We start from the raw sequence: 21,701 nt of genomic DNA on the forward strand, positions 1-21,701 counted from the left end.
TCAAGCTAACAATAAAGAAACTTGATAAGCGTTCTGAACCCTGTACAGCAATCCTCGTTACATTTTATTGTTCATAACATTCACATATTATTGGATGTGGAGTCAAACAGATTCTATGCAGTTTACACAATTTGCAAAGAATTGACATACATGCTTTCATGCAAGAGTGTGAACGCACATCGAAATTACTGCCAGAAACAAATTCAGCAGCTAAATACCAATCAAATATCAAAGATTTTCCCTACAAATAATTGTTACACAGACCCGAGCTTCAAAGAACAGTACCCAACTGAGCAAAACTTTCGAACAAGTTATTCAATATTCCCATCACTGGGTAACTGCATAATATCTTTGAACACTTCCACAAGAGCTGCTGCCTTGTAGGTGAAGAACCCCACAAGTATTGGTATCAACTGCAGATGTACAAGGCCATACTCAGGAGCAAACACCCTGCCATAAAATATAACACCAGACAAATAAATAGGGTACAGGCTTAAGTAAAGGAAAGCAACATTTATGCAAGAAGCCAATTCTCAAAATGTTAAACATGCATGAAAAGAAAACATGACCTTCCATAGAATTTATCAAGATAAAGGGTAAAAGCTTGAGGGAAGGAAAGCACCCAGCTTAGTAATACAAAAGCCTCAGATTTCAGCACCTAACTTAGAAATATAAGAAGCTTCATCAACTTGTATCTCCCGAAGCATATCAAAAATAGAATTCAATTGCAAATTAAACACAGGCCTTTAATCTTGTGAACATCTCACAATACCTTCCGACTCATCAGCCAATTCTTCAGATTGGGCAATGTTGCCATCATCATTGTTACCATGCTAATGTAAAGGCATGCCTTTTTGCTAGCTTCATCTCATTCCACAACAAGGTAACAAAATAACCCATTAAATTTTGAATGGCATTCAATCAAACAGTTGTTTAGAAATCCTCTTGTATGTTCTCATATTGCATCTTATAACCACACTAAGTAAATGCCAAATGCACTCGTCAATTTGAAGCTTCAATCTAGAACTCTATACTAAGTGAATTTGTAGATTTAAGCCTGAAAGTTAGAACTCTATTTCAGCAACATAATACTATATCCCATATCACAAGCATCCATAGGTTTATCCCTGGAAATAGAACTCTATTTCTGGAAGACTTAAATATATCCCAAAGTACTTGTAACAGAAAAGAATATCATTCCTTCATTGCATAAGCAACCAAAGCTTAGGTTGACATTATACATGAAAACATTATTAAAGGACGTGTTCAGCACAATAAAAACAAGTATTTTAAAATGCACACGTGGCGGGCAGATTTTCCTTTTGAGGTCAAGAGTGTAACTCACTCATTCCATCTGTTGAAGAACATGACAAGAACTACTGGCACCAAAAGGCGTGGCTGGCCTAATATTCCCCTGCATCAGACAGAACAAATACATAGGCATCATCACTCTGTATAAAACTGGAGAGAGTTTCAATAGTGAAAAACAGATTAGAAAAGGCAGGCGCAGGCGCAGGCCCCATAATTTGATCAATTTGGAATTGATATTTGCATGTTCTAGACATTGTTTGCAGTGCACAACAATGTGGGGCCAGCTTTGCACCTTGAATGTCACTTTTGCAAATCGTTGGACTACAAATAGCATATATTTTTATGCATTACACCTGTGTGTTAAGAGTGTGAATCGACAGATTTGTTGCACATTTGGTTAAGGCTAGTGAGAGCAACTAAGGACTCCATACTAGAGATAAGTTTGAGCTGATTCAAGAGCAAGGAACATGGGAATAACTACTATTGAGAGAGTACTGGTTTGTGACAACAAGTTGCTTTTGATTCATACAAGCTTTGCATAATGATAAAGAAATACCAAAAGGGGCACCAACCTTTGGGGCCTATCATGTGTCGTCTATCATCCAAGAGCATTCTACCTCTCCCATTCACTGAGTCTATTGTTAATTTGCTAATTTATTTCATGTATGCAAGTTAGTTCATATTCACTACTCTTTAGATATTCGAAGGCTGGTTTCAATGCAAACACTCGGTCCTTCACAAGAGCAAGAGCACTTTGGCTATCGACCCATGGTAAAGGCAGCCACACCACTTCCTGCCCATCGGAACACAATGCTTGATACATCATACTCGGCCTTTGTCAATGAAAGAGCTAGAATAGGTTGATTCTTATTGCTCCAAGACACTACATCAATACCAAGGGAGAAGGCAGATTCGGTAGTCATCAAGAATCCATGTCTCCTATCCAATCAAAGTCACTCCATGTAGTAAGTGTGGCACCCTCTCGATACAAGCTCTTGTAGGATCGTCTCCCCTATGGATACCGCAGGATGCAGACAGAGACATGGTAGTGAGCCTAAAGAGGAGTGTTTATGAAACAAGACAACAAAGATAACACAGAAAATCTCGAGCCAAGTGTGAGTGATCTAACAAGGCATCGATAGATAGCAGGTAGCATCTCAAAGGGGAGCACCTACTGAAGTAAGTTGGGACTTGGGGTCTGTGGGACAAGACATAGGCTTACAAAAAGCCATACCAAACCCCGTCAAAATCTCCAAGAAGTGCCTTTGTTGTGGAATGAAGATGCTCTAAGGAAGATGATAAATCTCAAGACCAAGGAAAAACTTGAGGATTAGTCATGTCAAACTCTTAGTTGAGTATCTCTTGTGTACACTTCACCCCCTGTGTATGGATGACCTCTCAAATAAAAGTAGAGGTTGGAATCATTGTCCAAACAGTAAAAGCCATGGTTAAGAAAGTAGCAATCTATCTACTTATACTAAGCTCACACAGCTTGCTTCAGCGCATGGAGGGCACAAGGGGTACACATGATCCTCCTTATTCCACATATTGAAACCTAGAGGCTGATCCACATAGATCTTCTCTCAAAGAACATCATTCAAGAATGTAGACTTATGTCCTGGTTGCAAGAGCAAGAACTACCCAAATGGTAGACATTGCATAGTCCAATCAAAGGTCTCTAACTAATCCAAACCGGCATTCTAAGCACAACCCTTGACAACAAGCCATGCCTCATTCTTGTCCAATGAGCCATCAAAAAAGTATTTGGGTTTGTAGACCCACTTCACACAAGTAACTTTCCACCTTGGTGAATATGGAGCTAGTTCCCATGTCTCATATTGCTCGATAGCATCAAAGCTAATCCTACATAGCACAATGTCATATCTCATATAAAAGCCTATTGAAGAGTGGAAAGCTCCTAGCCCTTCAAAATCCAAGTCATAAGGGCATAGTTCACACATAGTGACGGTCACTCCTTTGTTATAGTTGAACCATAAGTGCTCTCCGATATCTTTGAAAAAGAGGTAACTCCAAAATCTTGCATCAACCATTGAAACCACCACAAGATCAATAGGTCTACTCATCCTGTGAGAGAGGTTGAGAGGCCTTGAAGATGTGGTGCACCTATATCTTAAAGTGGCCCCCACTCATTCTGGGAAAGAGGCTCCCCCTCTAGAAACTAAGTGTCCCTTGAAGAAGACTAAGGGGAGAAAGTAGAAGTAGGCGGCGAAGTGGAGGCAAGGGACGAGGAGGTGGGGGTACCGAAGAAGAGGAAGGGGTGTTAATAGGTAACCTGGAAGAAACAATGGGTTGCCAAGGGCGGGGGAAGGCGTGAGTTGAAGAAGATCCACCTGTTAAAACACCATTGGGGGAAGTAAAGTAAGGTCCTTGTCAAAGACAACATTCTAACTCACCACTACTTTGCCATATTGGGATCGTAGAGTTTGTAACCTTTGGTTATACAACTATAACCAACAATACATGCTGCTTGGACTTGGCTTGGGCTCCCCCTCTTTTTCTTATCGACATGGACGTAGGCATCACATCTAAAGATGAAAAAGTGGGTAACATAAGGCTTTTGTTGCAAGAAATCCAGATATGGAGTCATATTTAAAAAGCTACAAAAGGTTAATTAACTTCAATCCCCCTTTTTCAGCTCATAAAAACATCTGCAAAAATCAAATACTAAATGTCCTAAAAGTATCTAGGGAACCCACATTTAATGTACCAAAAGTGCTTTGCCACCACCCTAGGTAGTTGGTTGACTCGTGTCTATAAATAGGGATCTATCCAACCAGTTTGCACATCTTGCAACCATCATTCTATAGTTGCTATACTCTCAGCCTTGTTGTCCACCTACTGCCAGCTGCTCCACCTGCTGCCAACCCCAATACCGTCCTCCGAACAGCTGCATTTTGTTGTTCAGCATGCCACTCAGCTGCTGCCCAGCTGTGACAACCTATCGTAGCCGCTGGTGACCTGTTTCCAGCTAACTATCAAGCCATCTGCTGGCTGCTCCACTTGCAGCCAAGCCAACTGCCACCCTCTAACAAGTGTGTTTGGCTGTCCAGCAGACCAGCTAGCTGCTGCCCTGCTGCCACAACTTGTCCTGGCTGCTGGCGAACTGTTTCAAACTGACTATCAAGCATTTTCAGCATCAAAACAGCTGCGTTTTTGCTGCTGTTTTGACTGCCATGGCTGACATCATCACCTGAATTGTTTGCTGCCTGCACTTTCACCTGTTCATACTACCGCCTACCTTCCACATCATCCAAATAGCTACATTTGTCCTTGAGAAGCTGCATTTGCTGCTGCCCACTTTGTTAGGACTGCTATAGCTTTGTTTTCTTCTTATCCAATTGTGATTGCATCCATCTACATCCGAGCTCTATTGGTGTGTTACTTCGAGATCATCTAGAGGTTGTCTCCATTGATTACCTCCACCCAGCCTGCTCTTAGAGAAACATGGTTTGAGTTTTTCTTCACTCTTTGGACATATATTATATTATTTAGTTCATTGAGTTAGTCCTTTGCTCTACACTTGTTTTTTGAGTTTCTATCATGAGGATATGAAATTTTAATACTTTGCTTAGCATTTGATTAAAAGTTAATCAAATGTGCAAAGTCAACTTGCACATGTGAGGTGCAAGCTAATTATTTCATCATGTGGGACCTATGACCCCGACATATCACTTGGTGCCAAATTCAAAAGTTGTAATAAGTTATGCTTAATAAGTACTCGGTGGTACTCGGTGTCAAATTTAGGCCTAGACCAATTTATTGGCCACTAATGCTAGTAGTGATATTAGAGACTCTGCATTAATTAAGTAATTAATTAATGCAAGTCTAAGGGTCAATAATTGCTTAGGATACTTAGGAGACAATGTGGCTAGGGGTACCCGGTGTCCAATTTATTGGCCACTAATATTAGTGTTGGTGACATTAGAGACTTAACATTAATTGATTAATTAATGTCTTTCTAGGGGTCAATAACTACTCAGGGATACTTGGGAGACGAAGTGGTCTAGCCAATTTACTTATTGACTTACTGAAATTATTTTTCTAGATACTTAAATATTTATCAAATTAATTTTTATAATTAATATTTTAAAAATTAATTTATAAACTAGATAATATTGGAAAATAGGATTAGAAGGCTGCCCCTTAGCAAAACTTGACCATGCAAATGGAAAAAAGGTTTTTGGTTTTTTTTTTTTTTTTTTTTGGGGGGAGGGGGGTTTGTTTCATTCTAGGCTTATGCAAGCACAAAGAGAGAGAGAAGACTACCATTGCTACTGCAACAATTGGCATGTCATTTCCAGCCACCAATGGGAGACATTCCAAGAGCTGGTGACATGCCCAAAAGAGACTATAGCAATAGCTGACTACAATTTAAAGGCTGCTTCAGCCAAGCAGCATCATATTTGAGGTGTTTCATCAATGCACATAGCTTTCATGGTTGACTAGACTAAGCAATTGAGTTGATTTATTCCATTTTCTTGGGATGGATATCATAGGGATATGAAATTTTAAGATGCTTTAGACTTGTTGATAACATTTGATTAAGTTATTAATCAAATGTGCAAGGTTGTTTAAGCATATATGATGCACATGGCAATTCTTTCATAGTAACAGACCAAGACCCCGAGGATGCAAATGGGTGATAAAGGCAAAAGTAGTGATAAGTTATGCCGACTGGGTTTTGGTGGTCAGTTGCTATTAGATTGGACCCTAGGGCAATGGTTTGGCCAATAAGTGTCAGGTTGATATTAGGGGCTAGCATTAATTAATTAATTAATGCCATTCTAAGGGCCAACGAACGTTGGGGACCACTCTAGGTTGCAAATGCCCTAGCCAATTTAATTGTGGATGGGCACATTTAATTTTGGGCAGGGTCAAAAGGGCTGAATTTAATTTTCAAAATTATTTAATTCTGAAAATTATTTAAATGGCTGGATAATGCTGAAAAATGAGTTTAGGAGGCTGCCGCTTGGCAAAAATACCCATGCAAGACTAAATAATATTTTTGGAGGCACAGAGAGGAATTCAGATCATTCAGGCTAAGGAAAAAAGAGAGAACACGTTACTGGTTTGATTTTCTTACAAGGAGGGACCTTTTGGAGGCTAGAGCAACAGAAATCAAGCCATTTGATGTGGGCAACAGCAATTATGGGATCTATAAGAACTGGCGACAACATATTGGGGCAAGCAATAGCAGTTTGAGGCCTCTTGGCAGAGCTGACGGCAATATTAAATGTTGTCCGGTACATGCAACAATCTGATTTCAAGCCTTACTCGCATGAATATCAAGAATTTCTCTCTCTTCTGGCATTCTCTCACCTTCTCTAGCTTGTGCTCAAGCATTCTCAGCATTTTCCAGCCTTCTGGACCACATTTCAGCCAAGTTTGGTGGACAGCAAAAAGATCTCTGCCGTAGACCCTAAATTTCCACAAAGATTAGGATTTTACAACCACCTCGAGACCCGTGCTAATTGGTGAAGGCATCGTACACTGAATTCAGCACCTAAAACTTGTATAATTGTCAAGGAATTCAAATGCCAACCCATTCATTGTAAATTGGAGCAGCATTTGGCCAATTGGTGGTTCCATTGGAGCAAGTCCTAGGTAAAGAATCAAGGAACAATTGGCCCAAATTGATTGTGATTGTTATTATAGCAGGGGGATTTTGAAACAACAAAGGAGATTGCGAACCTCAACTTGTATTCATTCCATTAGTAATCAAGTTAAAGAAATACAGAAAGGGGCGTCAATTTTGGGACCAACAAGGTGTCCAATGTCCAAGATTATTAAGGTAATTTGTGCATTTCAAATTATGTTTGTTTGCTGATTGTTGTAATTAAGTTCTTAATCAAGGGATTACCACCCTTTCGAGGAAGGAAGGTTGGTTTCAATGGAAGTCTGAATTTTCTCTCTCTTCAGCACTCTCTCATCCTTTAGCCGTCTCTCAAGTTATCTCAGTAAAATCCAGCCATTTGAGTCATCACAAGTGGAGATTTTGGTTAATCTCTGCTGTAAACATATTTTACAGTAGAAATTAGGGTTTGATAGCTGCCACGGGATGCACACTTCAAATTGAGAGTCTAGAACTTGAATTCAGTAGTAGCTAAAATTGAAGAATTTCAGGGAGATTTAAGAGACTAGATAGCCAATATCAAATTTGGGGCTAAGTTCATCTTGCAAGGAGCAGGATGAAGGTCAATCCCCACACAAACCAAGGGGCAAATTGGTTTGAAGATTAGCTAGTCATTTATGATAGCAAGAGGTACTTGGATTTGTGAAGAAGATTAGTGAATCTCAATTGTACTCCATCCATTTGCAATTGAAGATAAAAAATTTCATGTGATTTATTTACTTGTAATTATTGTAGGTAATTACGACCTTCTCCAAGAACGCTAGTTTCAGTTTCCTTAAGCTTCTCTCTAAGTTCAATTGCTTTGGTTGAGTTCCTACATGCTTTATGTTTCCTCTGCAAAACCTAAGGTACTTTCCTCGCATAGTACTAGAGCTATTGTGAGAGTAGGTGTTGCACAAGCGAACTTCCCTAACTTTTGATGTCTCGGTTTGATTTTCCAAAACCCTTCTTAGAATCCTCTCTTTCGAGTCCATGGTTCAAGTTCTGAGGAATTTCTATTCTAGTCACGGTCTTTTAATTTTAAATTTAACTCGCCATCTGGGAGCAATACACCATCGCACAAGGCGATCAAGGAAAACCACGAGTCTTCTTTCACAAGACAATAAACTACCAAGGACCAAGTGAGACATCTTATGGCCACTCTAGTCCCGTCAGGTTCACATATTTCTTTTATAGATCATCTCTTTTGTGTTGATTCACCTCATGTGCAGCCAAACATAAGTTACCACGAAAAATTTTAAGGCACAAAGCTATGTGAACTGTAAGAGGGCAGGTACCCATCATTGAATAGGTATTCTCTTGATTTGCAAGGAACTACTTACATTGATTCTCTGTTAAATGATGCATCTCATTTAGCACCAACAAATGCTTCCGTACACACATACATGAATCTTTATATCCCTCCCTTCCTCCCATCCCGTTATACCCTTAATCTCCGTGTGTATAAACTTATACGGGTGTGAACACACCCTTATTTGTACCCTAACATATAAATGCATCTTATTCTTTGTGTACCGTGACTTTACTGGTACACTCATCTTGGAATTCTCTCTCTTACTCTTAACACTACTCCTTTATTTCTGTCTCACATTCTATTGTGTACTCACCCCAACAAAGTGGTATCAGAGTTGCGGCAAGGTGTACGCACTTTCCAAGGCAAGCGATGGCCTGCCAACAGTGTTTCAAGCTCATTTTCTACTCACACATGTCAAATTGTCATCTTTCGAACACGTGTACTGGGCAAGGCAGTCAATAGATCAGTTTTGACTAGGTGGACCAAGCAATAGCAGGTGATAGGTCAATTTTGACCAGGTGGACCAGGCAATAGATTAGGTTGTATAGGCGACAACTTTTCAGGCCTGCGGCGGCAATCAATGGCAGGTAGGCAACAGCCTGGCAACGACCACGTGATAGCAGGCAAAACACACAGTAGATCAATGGCTAGTTTTATTTTCATCACATTTCGACTGTTTATTCCATCAAATTTCTATTAATTTCTACAAGCGTGCCCTTTCTTACTATTAAGGGTTCACGCACATAAGCACAGTTTTCAAATTTGTGCATATTTACACCCAAAATTTTGGGGGTTTTCCTAGATTTGAAATTGTTCATGTATAACATTGACATTGGACCCGGAAATTGCAAAAATTGTGCACATTGGCCTTTAAAATTTTGGGTCTTTTCATGTATCAATGAAATTTTGCTCACTGAGCAAAATTTACTAACATTGGTGCACATTTGGACCGCAAAATTTTGGGGCTTTTGCAAAATTTTGATAAATTTGCATATTTTATGCTCTCAGAAACATGTATTGATGCAATTGGGAAAGATAAGTCAGTGAAATTTTGGGACTTTTGCTGAAATTTGTGAATTCTGGCAAAATTGATGTGTGAAATACACATTGGGGACATTGCTGAAGCAATCTTGTTTATTATCTCGCGCTTGTGAGATTTTGAAGAAATTGCAGAGAATTTTGGTCTTTTGGTGTATCAAAAGTGCTTTTGGGCACATGTGTATACAGTACACATGTTAGGTAGCTCCTATTGAGTTGATGCATTGTTGAATATTCATGGTGCAGCAGTCTTAGTGATCATTTGCAGATCTGGGATTGTTGCAAATGTATTTTTGGTGATATTGCTGAAGTGAGAGTCATCTTGCAGTGGTGTATGCATGGAATGTACACTGAAATCTCAGTTATATTGATGAAAGTCATCCTTTCTACTGCTATACATGTATTTGGATCAAATCTTGCTCTTATTTCCTGAAATTTTGAACTAAAATTAGCTGAATATTCAGCATGTTATTTACTGTCATAAAATACAGCATTGGTCCTTGGCACTTTGCTGAATAATGGCCACTATTGCTTCTAGCAGCAGTGACACTAAATCCCTTCTTGAAATCAAGAGGTTTAATGGCACTGGCTTTAATCTGCAAAAGGACAAGATGCAAGGCATTTTGTTTCTCAAGGACTGTGATGATGCTCTCTTGGAAATCAAGCCTGCAGCTATGATAGATGAGGATTGGGCTAGACTCAACAAGAAGGCCATTGCATATATTAAAATGGTTGTATCTAATGATGTACTTAAAGACATTAAGCGTCTCCATATGGCTTATGCCATATGGAAAAAGTTGATGGACACTTATGAAAAGACAACTCCAATAAATCAAGTGCATCTCATCCGCAAGCTTATGAGCATGGAGTTGGATGAGTCTAAACCAGCATCTAAGCGTTTGAGTGGTTTCGCAAGGATTTTGAGTCAACTCTACAAGACTCTGGTTTGCAGCCCTTCAATGATCAACCGAAGGCTATTTTCTTGTTGATGATTTTGCCTGATAGCTGGGAGTCTTTGGTTGTTTCACTAAGCAACAACCTTGCTTTAACCTTTGATGGTTTTAGGGGCTCTATTCTCAATGAGAAGATCAGAAGAAAGTACAGTGGAAAAAGCAATCGTTCAGCCTATCATCTTAAAGGCAGGTGAGAGAAGAGGGGTAGAGCAAGAAAATAAAGGAAAAAGCAAGTGTAAAAGCAAGGGCAAACAACAAGATGTCACTTGCTATCAGTGTGGGCGTAAAGGCCATAAAAAACCTAATTGCCAGTACTACAAGAAAGAGTAAGAAAGAAAGAGACAAGAAGGAAAGAAAAAGAAATACCACAGAAAAGATGATGACAACTCTCCCTCAAAAGAAGTTGCAAAGGCAAATGTTGCATCTAGTGTGGTCATTGAAGAGCTCTCTGACACTAGAGAGATACTTGTTGCAACCTCATGCAATGATGTAGATGTTATGGCAGCAGTCTAGGTAATATGCACATCACCAAAAGGAGGTGATTGATGCCTTACTTTCAGCTCATCATGGGCTGTTCCAATCATGGATAGTGGACAACACTGCATCTTTTCATGTTACTCCCTCTTTGGAGTCATTTTCCGAATACACTACAAGTTGCCTAGACAAGGTTTACTTGAGTAACAACTATCCATGTGAGATAGAGGGTGTAGATACCATTCACTTGGCCCTTGAAAATGGCCAAGAGCTGATTTAACAGGATGTCAAATATGTACATGGCATAAAGAAAAGTCTATTGTCAATTGGGCAACTTGATGCAAGAGGATATTTTACTACCTTTGGTAGTGGATCTTGGAAAGTCTACAAGGGCTCTATGTTGATTGTTAAAGGCAGCAAAGAGGGGACTTTGTACTATTTGCATTGTAAAGCATTACCTAGCAAGTTTTTCATTGTGGCTGAAGTTCATTCACGAATGGAACTTTGGCACAAAAAACTTGGCCATATGAGCCAGAAAGGCCTTCAGGTTCTCTTCTCTTTAGGGAGATTTGATGTAAAAGAATCTGGTCTCGACTTTTGTAATGATTGCATATATGGAAAGCATGTGAAGTCTCCTTATTACTCTAGTGTCATTAAGAAGTTCAATGCTCTTGATTTAGCACACTCTAATGTGTGCACTATGCCAATTAATTCACATGGAGGTGCATAGTACTTTGTCACTTTTATTGATGATTTCAATAGAAATTCATGGGTATATGTGTTAAAGAGCAAAAAGGAAGTGTTGGATGCTTTTATAAGGTTTCATGCTTTCGCTACCACACAAAGAGGACTCAAGTTAAAAGCTATAAGAATGGATAATGGGGACGAGTATGTTTCTAATGAGTTCAAAAACTTTTGTAAGATGCATGGTATTAAGAGGCAGTTGACGGCTTCTTATAATCCTACATCAAATGGCATGGCTGAAAGATATAATCGCACAATTTGTGAGAGAGTCAAATGCATTTTGTCCATAGCTAATCTCCCGCAACAGTTCTGGGGAGAGGCTCTTAAAATTGTATTTCATCTATGCAATCACTCTCCCAATCGTGCATTGAAAAATGGCATTCCTGAAGAGGATTGGTCTGGCAAACCTGCTTCATATGACCATTTGTGTGTCTTTGGTTGTGATGCCTTTGTGCATGTTCCTGTAAAACAAAGGACTAAACTAGACATGAAATCCATCAAGAGCATCTTTATGGGATATGGAGATGAGGGAGAGATGGAATATAGAGTTTGGCTTCCCTAGGATAGGAAGATAGTACGTAGCCAAGACATACTATTTAATGAGGCAAAGTTGTTGAAAAATGCTACACATGGAGACCTTGACAAAAAAATGTGAAGTTTCAACATGAACAGCCAGCCATATGGAGATGAGGGAGAGATGGGATATAGAGTTTGGCTTCCCTAGGATAGGAAGATAGTACGTAGCCAAGACATACTATTTAATGAGGCAAAGTTGTTGAAAAATGCTACACATGGAGACCTTGACAAAAAAACTGTCAAATTTCAGCATGAACAGCCAGCCAATCAGCAGCCATTAGCTAAAGATTATGTTCCCTTTGATGCTAAAAATCAGTCGCAACCTGTTGTGCTACAGCCAGAAGATAATGGACAGCAAATAAACGCACAGAATGGAATAGGACAGCAAGAAGAACATGCTGAAAACAGGTTATAGCAGCAAGAAAATGTGGAACTAGTGGTGAGGATGACTACGCTTCTTGTTTTGTCTGCTCTCACTGCATCCTTGGATTTAGAGTTGGATCAAATGGATTTGAAGACTTCTTTTCTTCATGGTGACCTGGTTGAATAACTATACATGAAACAGACGAAGGTTTTGCTATTCCACGGAAAGAGCATTTGGTTTGTGTAAGAAGCAAGGAAGAAGATATGTTTAGTGTGGAATTACTGACAATACTTGTCACTCTAACACAAGTATAAAAGGGAGAGACGTGTAAATTTTCACATCTTTTGAACATTAATACATTTAGGCTCTCTTGTCTCACCTTCTTGTCACATCTTCTATGGCTTCTCTCTTCTTTATTGTCTTTCTCTCTCCATTTCTAGTATTTCCCTCTCCTTGTCACTTCTTTTTCTCTCCTCTGCTCTTCCTTCTCTCACCTCTCAATTCTCTCCTTAACAAGAGGTATCAAAGCGTAGGCTTCTGGCCTATTTGATTTTCTTATTTCAGTCATATTTTCTCCAATTTTCCACTATTAAATCTTGGATAGCAAAAACAAGAGTCACATGGCAAGTACTTGTAAGAGTTCTACTTGAAGCAAACACTAATCTTAGAGCTCTGACAAAGATCTTGGAGAGATTTGGCCAAAACATGGCTAAAATGACAAGTCGTGTTCCATTATACACTAATTTGGAAGTAATTTGGTCAAATAGGAGTTAACCGGACTTAGAAGAGAAACAAATGTGTGAGAAGAAGCTTTGCTCTCGTTCTATTATTGAATATTTGATTAGATGGAGAGGTTTACAATCTGAAGAAGCTTGTTGGAGACCCGAATCTATATTAGATGAGTTTCCTTATCTACAGGATATATTGGTGGCTAAAGCATAATTACTATGGAGCCAGTTATGGTGCAGACAGGGTCTTGACAGTAGTTTGTTTTCGAACAGTTTTTATTCTGCCAAATTTTCAGAAATATGCCACCTAAATAGGGTCAAGAGCTACGTTTTGACATGTGGTACGCTTCATTTGGATACTTCTACCAGAAGTTATGATAGATTTGGTTCAACAGGGTCTGTTCTTACAACAAGTAGTCTGCTTCATTTTGAGTCTATTTCTTGAAGACTTAAAGGCTCCAAACTCTTTTGAAGAACTCAAGATCATATATATAGCTGAGGCTTACTTTCATGTATTCATTTCAATACATATGTCTTCAATTTTTCATTTATTTCCATACTTTGTATAGCTGAAAACAAAGTAGTACTCTGTTTCATCCATCCTTTCCAACTCTTATAAGCTTGTTTTTATGGGCAAAAACCTGAGATTGGATGGATTATAAGAAGTTGGAAATAAGATATATTTAGTGTGGAATTATTAATAATACCTTGTCACACTAACACAAGTGTAAAAGCCTAAAGGGAGAGACATAAATTTTCACATCTTTTGAACATTAACGCATTTACTGTCTCTTGCCTTACCTTCTTGTTCACATCTTCTATGGCTTCTCTCTCCTCTTTCCTATCTTTCTCTCTCCATTTCTAGTTTTCCTCTCTCCTCGTCACTTCTTTCTCTCTCCTCTGCTCTTCTTTCTCACCTCTTAGTTCTCTCCTTCACAGTTAGTAAGCTAAAACAAAGCTTATATGGGCTGAAACAAGCCCCTAGACAGTGGTATAAAAAGTTTGATACCTTTATGTTCAACCATAGATTTAAACACAATCATGCAGATCACTGCTTATACACTAAAAGGGCTGATGATGGAAGCCATATTGTACAAGTCTTATATGTGGATGACATGCTAATTGCAGCAAAGCATAAGAGTACTTTGAATGCTCTTAAAAGGTAGCTGAGTTCAGCCTTCTCAATGAAGGACTTAGGGGCAGTTGAATATATTTTGGGCATGCGGATTAAAAGAGATAGAGGGTGGCACTTGTTTCTCTCACAAGACAAGTACATCAATAAAGTACTTGATAGATTTAATATGGCTAATGCTAAGCCTCTTGGTGTGCCTTTACCGCCATATACAAAGTTTAGCAAAGCTGATTGCCCAAAGAATGATGCAATTGCTAGTGCTATGATGGGCATACCTTATGCATTAGCTTGTGGTTCTTTGATGTATGCCATGGTTGCAACTCGCCCTAACATTGCTCATGTAGTGGGATTTGTCAGTAGATTTATGTCTCACCTTAGCAAGCCACATTGGGAAGCAGTGAAATGTATCTTTAGATACTTAAAAGGTACACAAGCAAAGTATATATGCTATGGAAAGAATACACTAGAGTTGCATGGATTCTGTGATTTGGACATGGTAGGAGATCTTGACACTAGAAAATCTACCAGTGGGTATGTCTTTACTTTGGTTGGTGGGGCTATTTCTTGGTGTTCAAGGTTGCAGAAAATTGTGGCACTGAGTACTACAAAGGCTGAATATATCTCAGTCATAGAAGCTTCTAAGGAAGCTATTTGGCTTGGCCGTTTGGTCAAGGATTTTGGTCTCTCTTCACATACTCCAGTGCTTGGTTGTCATAGCTAGAGTGTAGTATGTCTGGCTAAGAATGCCATGTCTCATGAACATACCAAACACAGATATATTCGGTACCACTTCATTTGATAGGTCTTGGATGATGGTCTTGTCACACTGACTAGGGTCAAAACCCAAGATAACCCTACAAATGTTCTCACTAAGAGTCTTGTAAAGGCTCAACATGAACATTGCATCCGATTAGTGGGGGTTGGCTAGCTTAAAGGTACCACTTCGGGCCTTTAAGTGTGAGGTTGGGTGTAAAGTCCCTTAATCTCCGTGTGTATAAACTTATACAAGTGTGAACACACCCTTATTTGTACCATGATATATAAATACATTTTATCCTTTGTGTAGCATGACTTTATTGGTACACTCATCTTGGGATTCTCTCACTCTCACTCTTAACACTGCTCCTGCTTCATTTCTATCTCGCATTCCATTGCGCACTCACCCCAACACCTTGGGCATGACTAGTAGCCAAGTTTCTAGTGTTTCAAGTAGACCCTCAACTCTTGTGGACATGACTTATAGTCCAATACCGAGCATTTCAATTTTAGGATTTCCACATCTACACCAGTCTTAGCTACTATGTGCCAAGTGGATTCGAGAGTCTAGTAATGGGGATTCCTCTGGATCAAAATTTGTGCATACCTATAGTATTCAAAGTCATGGACTCTCGACTCTTGTACCTAGCCCATTGTCAGTCTCCCAAATGGTTGGTAAGTTTAGTCAATCAAAGATTTCTAACCCACCCTCTAGTATGATACTCATGCCTACAATGCCTCACCCTCAACCCTCTATGCTAGTACCCTCTAGAGTAAATGCTCATCAAACATATGGCATTTCATCTCTCGCTAGACTCAATATTTTCTACCACCAAAGGGACTTGCCCCCTCTGTTATGAGTGTTCTTTCAAGGCTCCTAGGTACCTCAAGGGAAACCAGCCTTCCTCCTTAAAGGGTGGTAATAACCTGATTTAACAATAATTATAGTAAGTAAATAAATCACACAAACTGAAATGCACACTTTACCACTTTAATGTTGGACAATAAACAACCTACTCGCCCCAAAACTAGCGCCCTTTGTAGCATTTATTTAGCTTTTATTGCAAATGGATGGAATACAACTGAGATTCTTGGATCTCCGCCGCTAATCCAAGTGCCTCTTTTGCTATCAAATTTGACTAGTAAGCCTTCAAATCAATTTTTCCCTTGCTTTGCTTAGGAATTGGCCTTCACCCCGCTCCTTCAAAGGCGAATCTGATATGGGTTGGCTAACCTCTTGAATCTCACTAAAATTCTTCAATTTCAGCTATTGAAATTCAACTTCTCCCAGGTGGCTGTCAAACCCTAATTTTTGCTCTAAATTAGGGTTTACAAATTACGGCAGAGATTTTTCAATATCTCCACCTCTGATGACTCAAATGGCTGGATTTTGCTAAGATAACTTGAGAAATCGCTAGTAAATAAGAGAGAATGTTGTAGAGAGAGAGATTTCGAAGTTTCGTCGCAAGAAAGGCTAAAGAACAATTGCTGCCCTACTCAAATACCAATGACAGCACTATTAGGCCATAAAGGTAAGATTTATGCCAATTGTGAAGTCGCTTTCCATCTCACTAGTAGCATATGGAAGTTATGGACTCCATAGAAATTGCTAAGAGTGCCTCTCATTTGTATAGTGGTCTAAGAAGCAAGACAAAGCATGTTGAACCATATAAACTTGATCAATGCTTACGCAATGATGTAGTTGGATAGCTGCCATCTTCACCCAAGACAGTTGACCTATTCTATTAAGAAACCCATAAGCTCACTAACACTGCATTCTACTATACCACACTAGAAAAGAGACTATTTGTGGCCATCTACATCCTTAAACTTTGGTGGCATATGGCACCCACATCCCTCATAGATGCATCACCACTTCATGTATCTTCTCTACAATCAATCCAACCTCAATGGCTGCAAGGCAAGGTGCCACCACGAACTCATCTCTAAGTTCACTTGGGAGATAATGGCACCTTGAGGGTACAACTATCTACTTGATAATGCTCTTAGGAGCATATCTAAGGTCTATACTTTTATCTGTTTCAACAATCTCAATTGACTACTTTCTTACTTTAATAGGGCATTGCCAAAACAAATCCTCATTTTCATAAGATTTAGCAACTAGTTCAAGACAAAATTCATAGCCTCTTGAGCTTAGTCCAAACACCCATAAAATGGCTACTAAGGGAAAGATAATGCAAACTATTCCACATGTGGTGGATTACATTTAAAATAGGTAAAGTTGATTGCTTTTTTAAAATGAAATTCACAAGCATGTGTCTTGATGCACCTAGTGCTAGACACCCTAGTATACACCAAACTTTAGCTTTGGACCACCAATACTTGTATTGGTTGTATATGGCATCCCTTGCAGTTGAATATGTGTGCAATGCATGTTGTATCAACTACATGAAGTTGAGCAACACAAATTGGCTGGGCTCTTACATCGCTTGCAAATTCCCAATGGTTTTGTATATCCATGGATTTTGGTGGGATGCACCCATATAGCCTTGCCTATGATGCACTTCGGAACTTGATGGACTGTGATGCACTTCGGAACTTGATGGACTGACAGCCATCAATAGCATGTTTCACCTTTCATAGACAAACTGTGCAAGCCACGAATTGGCTTGTTTGTTTCTCAAGCCCTGGTTCACCCATCAAATGTAGCAATGACCATTCATTTGTTGTTTCAAGCACCAACCAGTATTCCAGCAATTGGAGACCCACTAGACAAGCTCGACGATATCGTCCATGATTGTCCTTCTTAGCTCACGGCCATTCCTAGCAAACGGACATTCATACTTAGCACCATTTCTCTTTATCGTTTTCAGAAAATCTGGAGATTGATGGATAGACTACAAAGCATAAACTATTCTTGGATATAAATGCCTCATACGTATGTTTACCATTATCAATCTCATTGGAAGCATTATTTTCCATGGATGATATTGAATACTAGCTTTTGCTTATAGCAATACTAAGCTCTTGGTTTTGAATCCAACCCCTTCTCCCTAATGTACAATTATGAGACAATACTACATATAGCCCAAGACTGAATGGAGCAAGCATGAAATCCATAACCTACTTTTTATTTACATAAACAAGAAATGAGGACCATTGCTGGCTGTCACAGTTATCGTTTTGAGCTCCCTAGAGGCTTGTGAATGTACCTGAAGGTACTACCTCACTCCAACTCAATGCACTCTAATGGGTGGCATACACTCTCTTTGCACAATATCTTTTTGCTTGAATGTACCTCTAGGATGTCTATATTCATCAGTGTTCCATATAGACCATTTGACAAAATGTTTGGAGTAGGGTGAACTGATAGCCCCGATTGAGAAAATCCTATACTCGGAGGATACAGCTTGTACCTTCTCCTCAAGCTTGTATTGGTTCTTAACCACTAGGACTAAGAGATTCCATGAAATTATTTCATCCCTTACACTGGTCAAGTGGAAGAACTGCCCAGTGGTAGCAGACACATGGCAGTCAGTATGCTCGCTTCAAAGCCACTTTTTTACGGATATTGCTGAGGATAGCAACCGTTCATAAGGGAAGTGTTAAATTCTCGGACATCATGGATGGCACACATTACGTGGGCCACTTAGAATCACTAGGTATGAACACAATCATGGCACTAGAGGGTTTGGACACTAGGTTCTACAAACAGGACTTAGGACTCAGTAGTGTAACACTCTTCACCCTATGGCTCTTGGACTCTAGACACTTAGCAGCTCCAGCCACACATTGGGATGGTGTGGGCTGGCAATACAAGATATCAGCCAACCCACATCAGCCCTATGGCTCTTGGACTCTAGATACTAGATGGCTCCATCCACACACCGTGATGGGAACTTGGCCCAACATGCTATTGGTTCCCAGGCTCGAGGTGATGCAATGTGGCTCTACGGCTGGGAAGTGAGCTCAATCTCCATCCTCTTATGTTTCTTCTTGTGCTTGTGTGGCTCATGTCATGTCATGTGTGCAGGTTGGAAATCCAGGTGGGAGTATCAACAAAGCTACAGAAAATTTACCACTTTCAAAGCCACTAGTGCACCTCAAGACCACCCTCATTCATCCTAGTATACCTTTTACTGCTATCAAACGGAGGCCTTTGTTCTTTCTCGCTGTTTATCTAAGGTGTGCACTAGATGCTAAGCACAGTACAAGCCTTTCCTCACACTAAGCAAAGCTACAAATATTCAAAGCTGCTAGTACATCTCAAAACCAAAAGAAATTCACCATCCTAAAAGCAGCATAACTTTTAGCAGATTATACTAGGAGTCAGATTCTGACAAGTTACAAACTACTTCAGCCTGCAGGGACCCTTGCTGACAGCTTGTTTGTACATTGATCATTGGGGAAGGACAAAAAGTAACTAGAAAGGAAAGGAAAAGTGCATTGAGTTCCTGAAAATGGTGCTGCCAATACTTATTCTTCAGAAACCCACTTGACAGGCTTGTGAATCGAGCAGGGTAGAAGGGCCCTTCACTATTGCAGGGTCCCAATTGAGTTGGAATCAGCCTAAGAAACTTAGCTTGAAGCAATAAAGAGGTCTAATAATAAGATGTATGTAGCATACCTTACAGCGCCTGTACTGTCACTTTTACCCAGTGAGTCTACACTATTTGCCAGCATCCTTATGTATAATAGTGATCCAGACAAACCAACCCCATAACTGCAGTAATACATGAAGTTTAAGTAAGCGTCAAGAACAAAATAAATACACAAGAGCAGACCTGACGAGATTGATTTCTATTTTTGCCTGCTGACAGTAAATAATTCTGGCTCTCCAAAGTACTACCAACTGGACCAAAAAAGGTCTTTATGCTGGAAACAAATAATGTACCTAATGGCAGCTTCTGTTGAGTAAAGAGAACATGCTACTGCAGCACCAGCAGCTCCAAAAAGTACTGTGAGGAACTGCAAATTCCCTTTCAACTGCAGAAGGACAGTAAAACAGAACAGTAAACCAACAGGAATATCACCGATTCACTTGAGAAATTTGTCATTAAAATCATCATGCCATCACCACCTGATTGTAGTTTTGTTTGGTTTCCATGGGAATGCCTGAAACTGGAACTTCTTCATCTCCAGCCTCTGTTACCAATACAGCCTGACATACAACGAACCCGTCAAAGTCCTGAGGCATTTGACATGTTTCTGTGGTAATGCTCACAGCACATACCATTCCCGCAGTCTTGCGGGCTCGAGCCCATTGCTTCTGTTCCCTTCTAGTGGGTGCCACCCTCCACCGTGTTCTGTCCTGCTTGATGGCCTAGAAGGAAGCTGCTTGGTTAGAAAGGTTTCCACACAAAAACAGGTGAAGGTAAAAAGAGGAAAGATGCCCAAAGCTAAAGAAACCTCATCAGTAGGGAGCCCATCTCTTGCAGCTTCCACCTGCAATTCAAGAACAGACTTGACAGGCCTTGCAAGCTCGCCACTCAAATCTATATCCATGCTGTCAAACAACTTAAGCCAATCAAATATGCACGTGAATCAATGTTGCTCCACAAAGAGAGAGGGGATTCCAGCAGGCATGGGAACGAACCTGTCAAGGGCAATGGCACGGTTCAAGCTCAGGAACCCAACGTCTACCTGCAGGGAACTAACAGTACGCGAGATTAGCACTCGCAGAACAAAGAATTGATGCTCATAATCAGCGGACCCTCACCCCCACACTCTAATACACAACAACAAAAGGCCATTGCCGGGGAAGCTATCCTAAACCTTGCCTCCTCTAGCCTCAAACTATTATAGCACTCGCATAGTAATTGAGGATTAACACTACAAAAGAAGACCATTGCCAGGAAATGTATCGGAGCGACTACTAAGCGTTGAATCCTCTAGCCTGGAACTATTAGCACTCACGTGGTAATTGAAGTCAAGCTTGGCGAGAGAAAAGTGCAGACACCTGAGAGTCGGGTGAGGGGGCGGAGATGGAGGCGGAGGTGGGAACGAGATGAGGCTGCCAGTTTTTGTTCCAGATGTAATCGTCTGAAGAAGTAATGGGATCCTCGACTTTAAGTCCCCATCGCCTGATGCGGAAGTCCAGAGGAGGACCTCCATACTCCCCAGGGCCATCTCCCTTGGACCACTGCCATCGTTGCCGCCGCGACGGTGACCGCCTCTTCAGTGCAACGGTCTCATCTTCCCCATCCTCCCTGGAGGATGACGATGATGACGACGAGGACGAGGACGAGGACGCGGCAGAAATTGCACCTCTTCTTCTGCTGCTCCTTGTTGTGGCTTCCGCTTCCCAAAGATGCAGACTTCTCCAATCGGAGCTGCACCTCGCGGCCGAAACTGTAGGAGCACAAGGGCAGGCCATCTCTTGTGGCTTCAGCTGGTGCAGTCTCGCACGAAGAAAAAGATAGACTTATTATTTATCATGGTCTCTGAAGCTTCCAAAGGCTCGCGTACCATGGTCATATGCCCAGTCACCCGAGTCCACGCTTCATATTTCGCTGACATGTCTGGAATAGTCTAAGCGCAAAAGTTACACTGCCCCCCAACACTCAAGGCAGCGTGGAAAGCATCTCTATCTTCTAATTTTGGCTGGAGGTTCCCGAACCTCCATTTTCTTCCCAAGCCTATTTTAAATTGCATTTATATATATATTCTTATTTTGACTGGAGGTTCGGGAACCCCCATTTTCATCCTGAGCCTATT

The 21,701-nt window shown here is 40.4% G+C and overlaps 1 protein-coding gene across 6 annotated transcripts; it reads right to left on the reverse strand.

Moving 5' to 3' along the window:
* Positions 1–97: 97 nt before the first annotated feature.
* Positions 98–21,443, reverse strand: LOC148027383 (ATP synthase protein I-like protein). 6 transcript variants are annotated; one of them, XM_087691962.1, is made up of 10 exons: positions 20,944–21,441; positions 20,581–20,627; positions 20,394–20,490; positions 20,218–20,307; positions 20,065–20,145; positions 19,879–19,970; positions 19,612–19,707; positions 1,346–1,414; positions 773–857; positions 98–450 (listed from the first exon to the last, which is right to left on the reverse strand). In XM_087691962.1, exons 1-10 carry the CDS (start codon positions 21,358–21,360, stop codon positions 436–438), a joined length of 1,089 nt encoding a protein of 362 aa, XP_087548088.1. In that variant the 5' UTR covers positions 21,361–21,441; the 3' UTR covers positions 98–435. The 6 variants fall into 6 exon arrangements, with proteins under 6 accessions (XP_087548088.1, XP_087548085.1, XP_087548084.1 ...); XM_087691958.1 differs by lacking the exon at positions 98–450 and adding an exon at positions 457–658 and having other exon boundaries at positions 20,944–21,443; XM_087691964.1 differs by lacking the exon at positions 98–450 and adding an exon at positions 457–658 and having other exon boundaries at positions 20,581–20,637; positions 20,944–21,264.
* Between the last annotated feature and the right edge of the window lie 258 nt (positions 21,444–21,701).

Source organism: Lygodium microphyllum, chromosome 13, assembly GCF_053477565.2.
Source record: "Lygodium microphyllum isolate KBCC chromosome 13, Lygodium_microphyllum_v1.1.10, whole genome shotgun sequence".
NCBI classification, from domain to species: domain Eukaryota; kingdom Viridiplantae; phylum Streptophyta; class Polypodiopsida; order Schizaeales; family Lygodiaceae; genus Lygodium; species Lygodium microphyllum.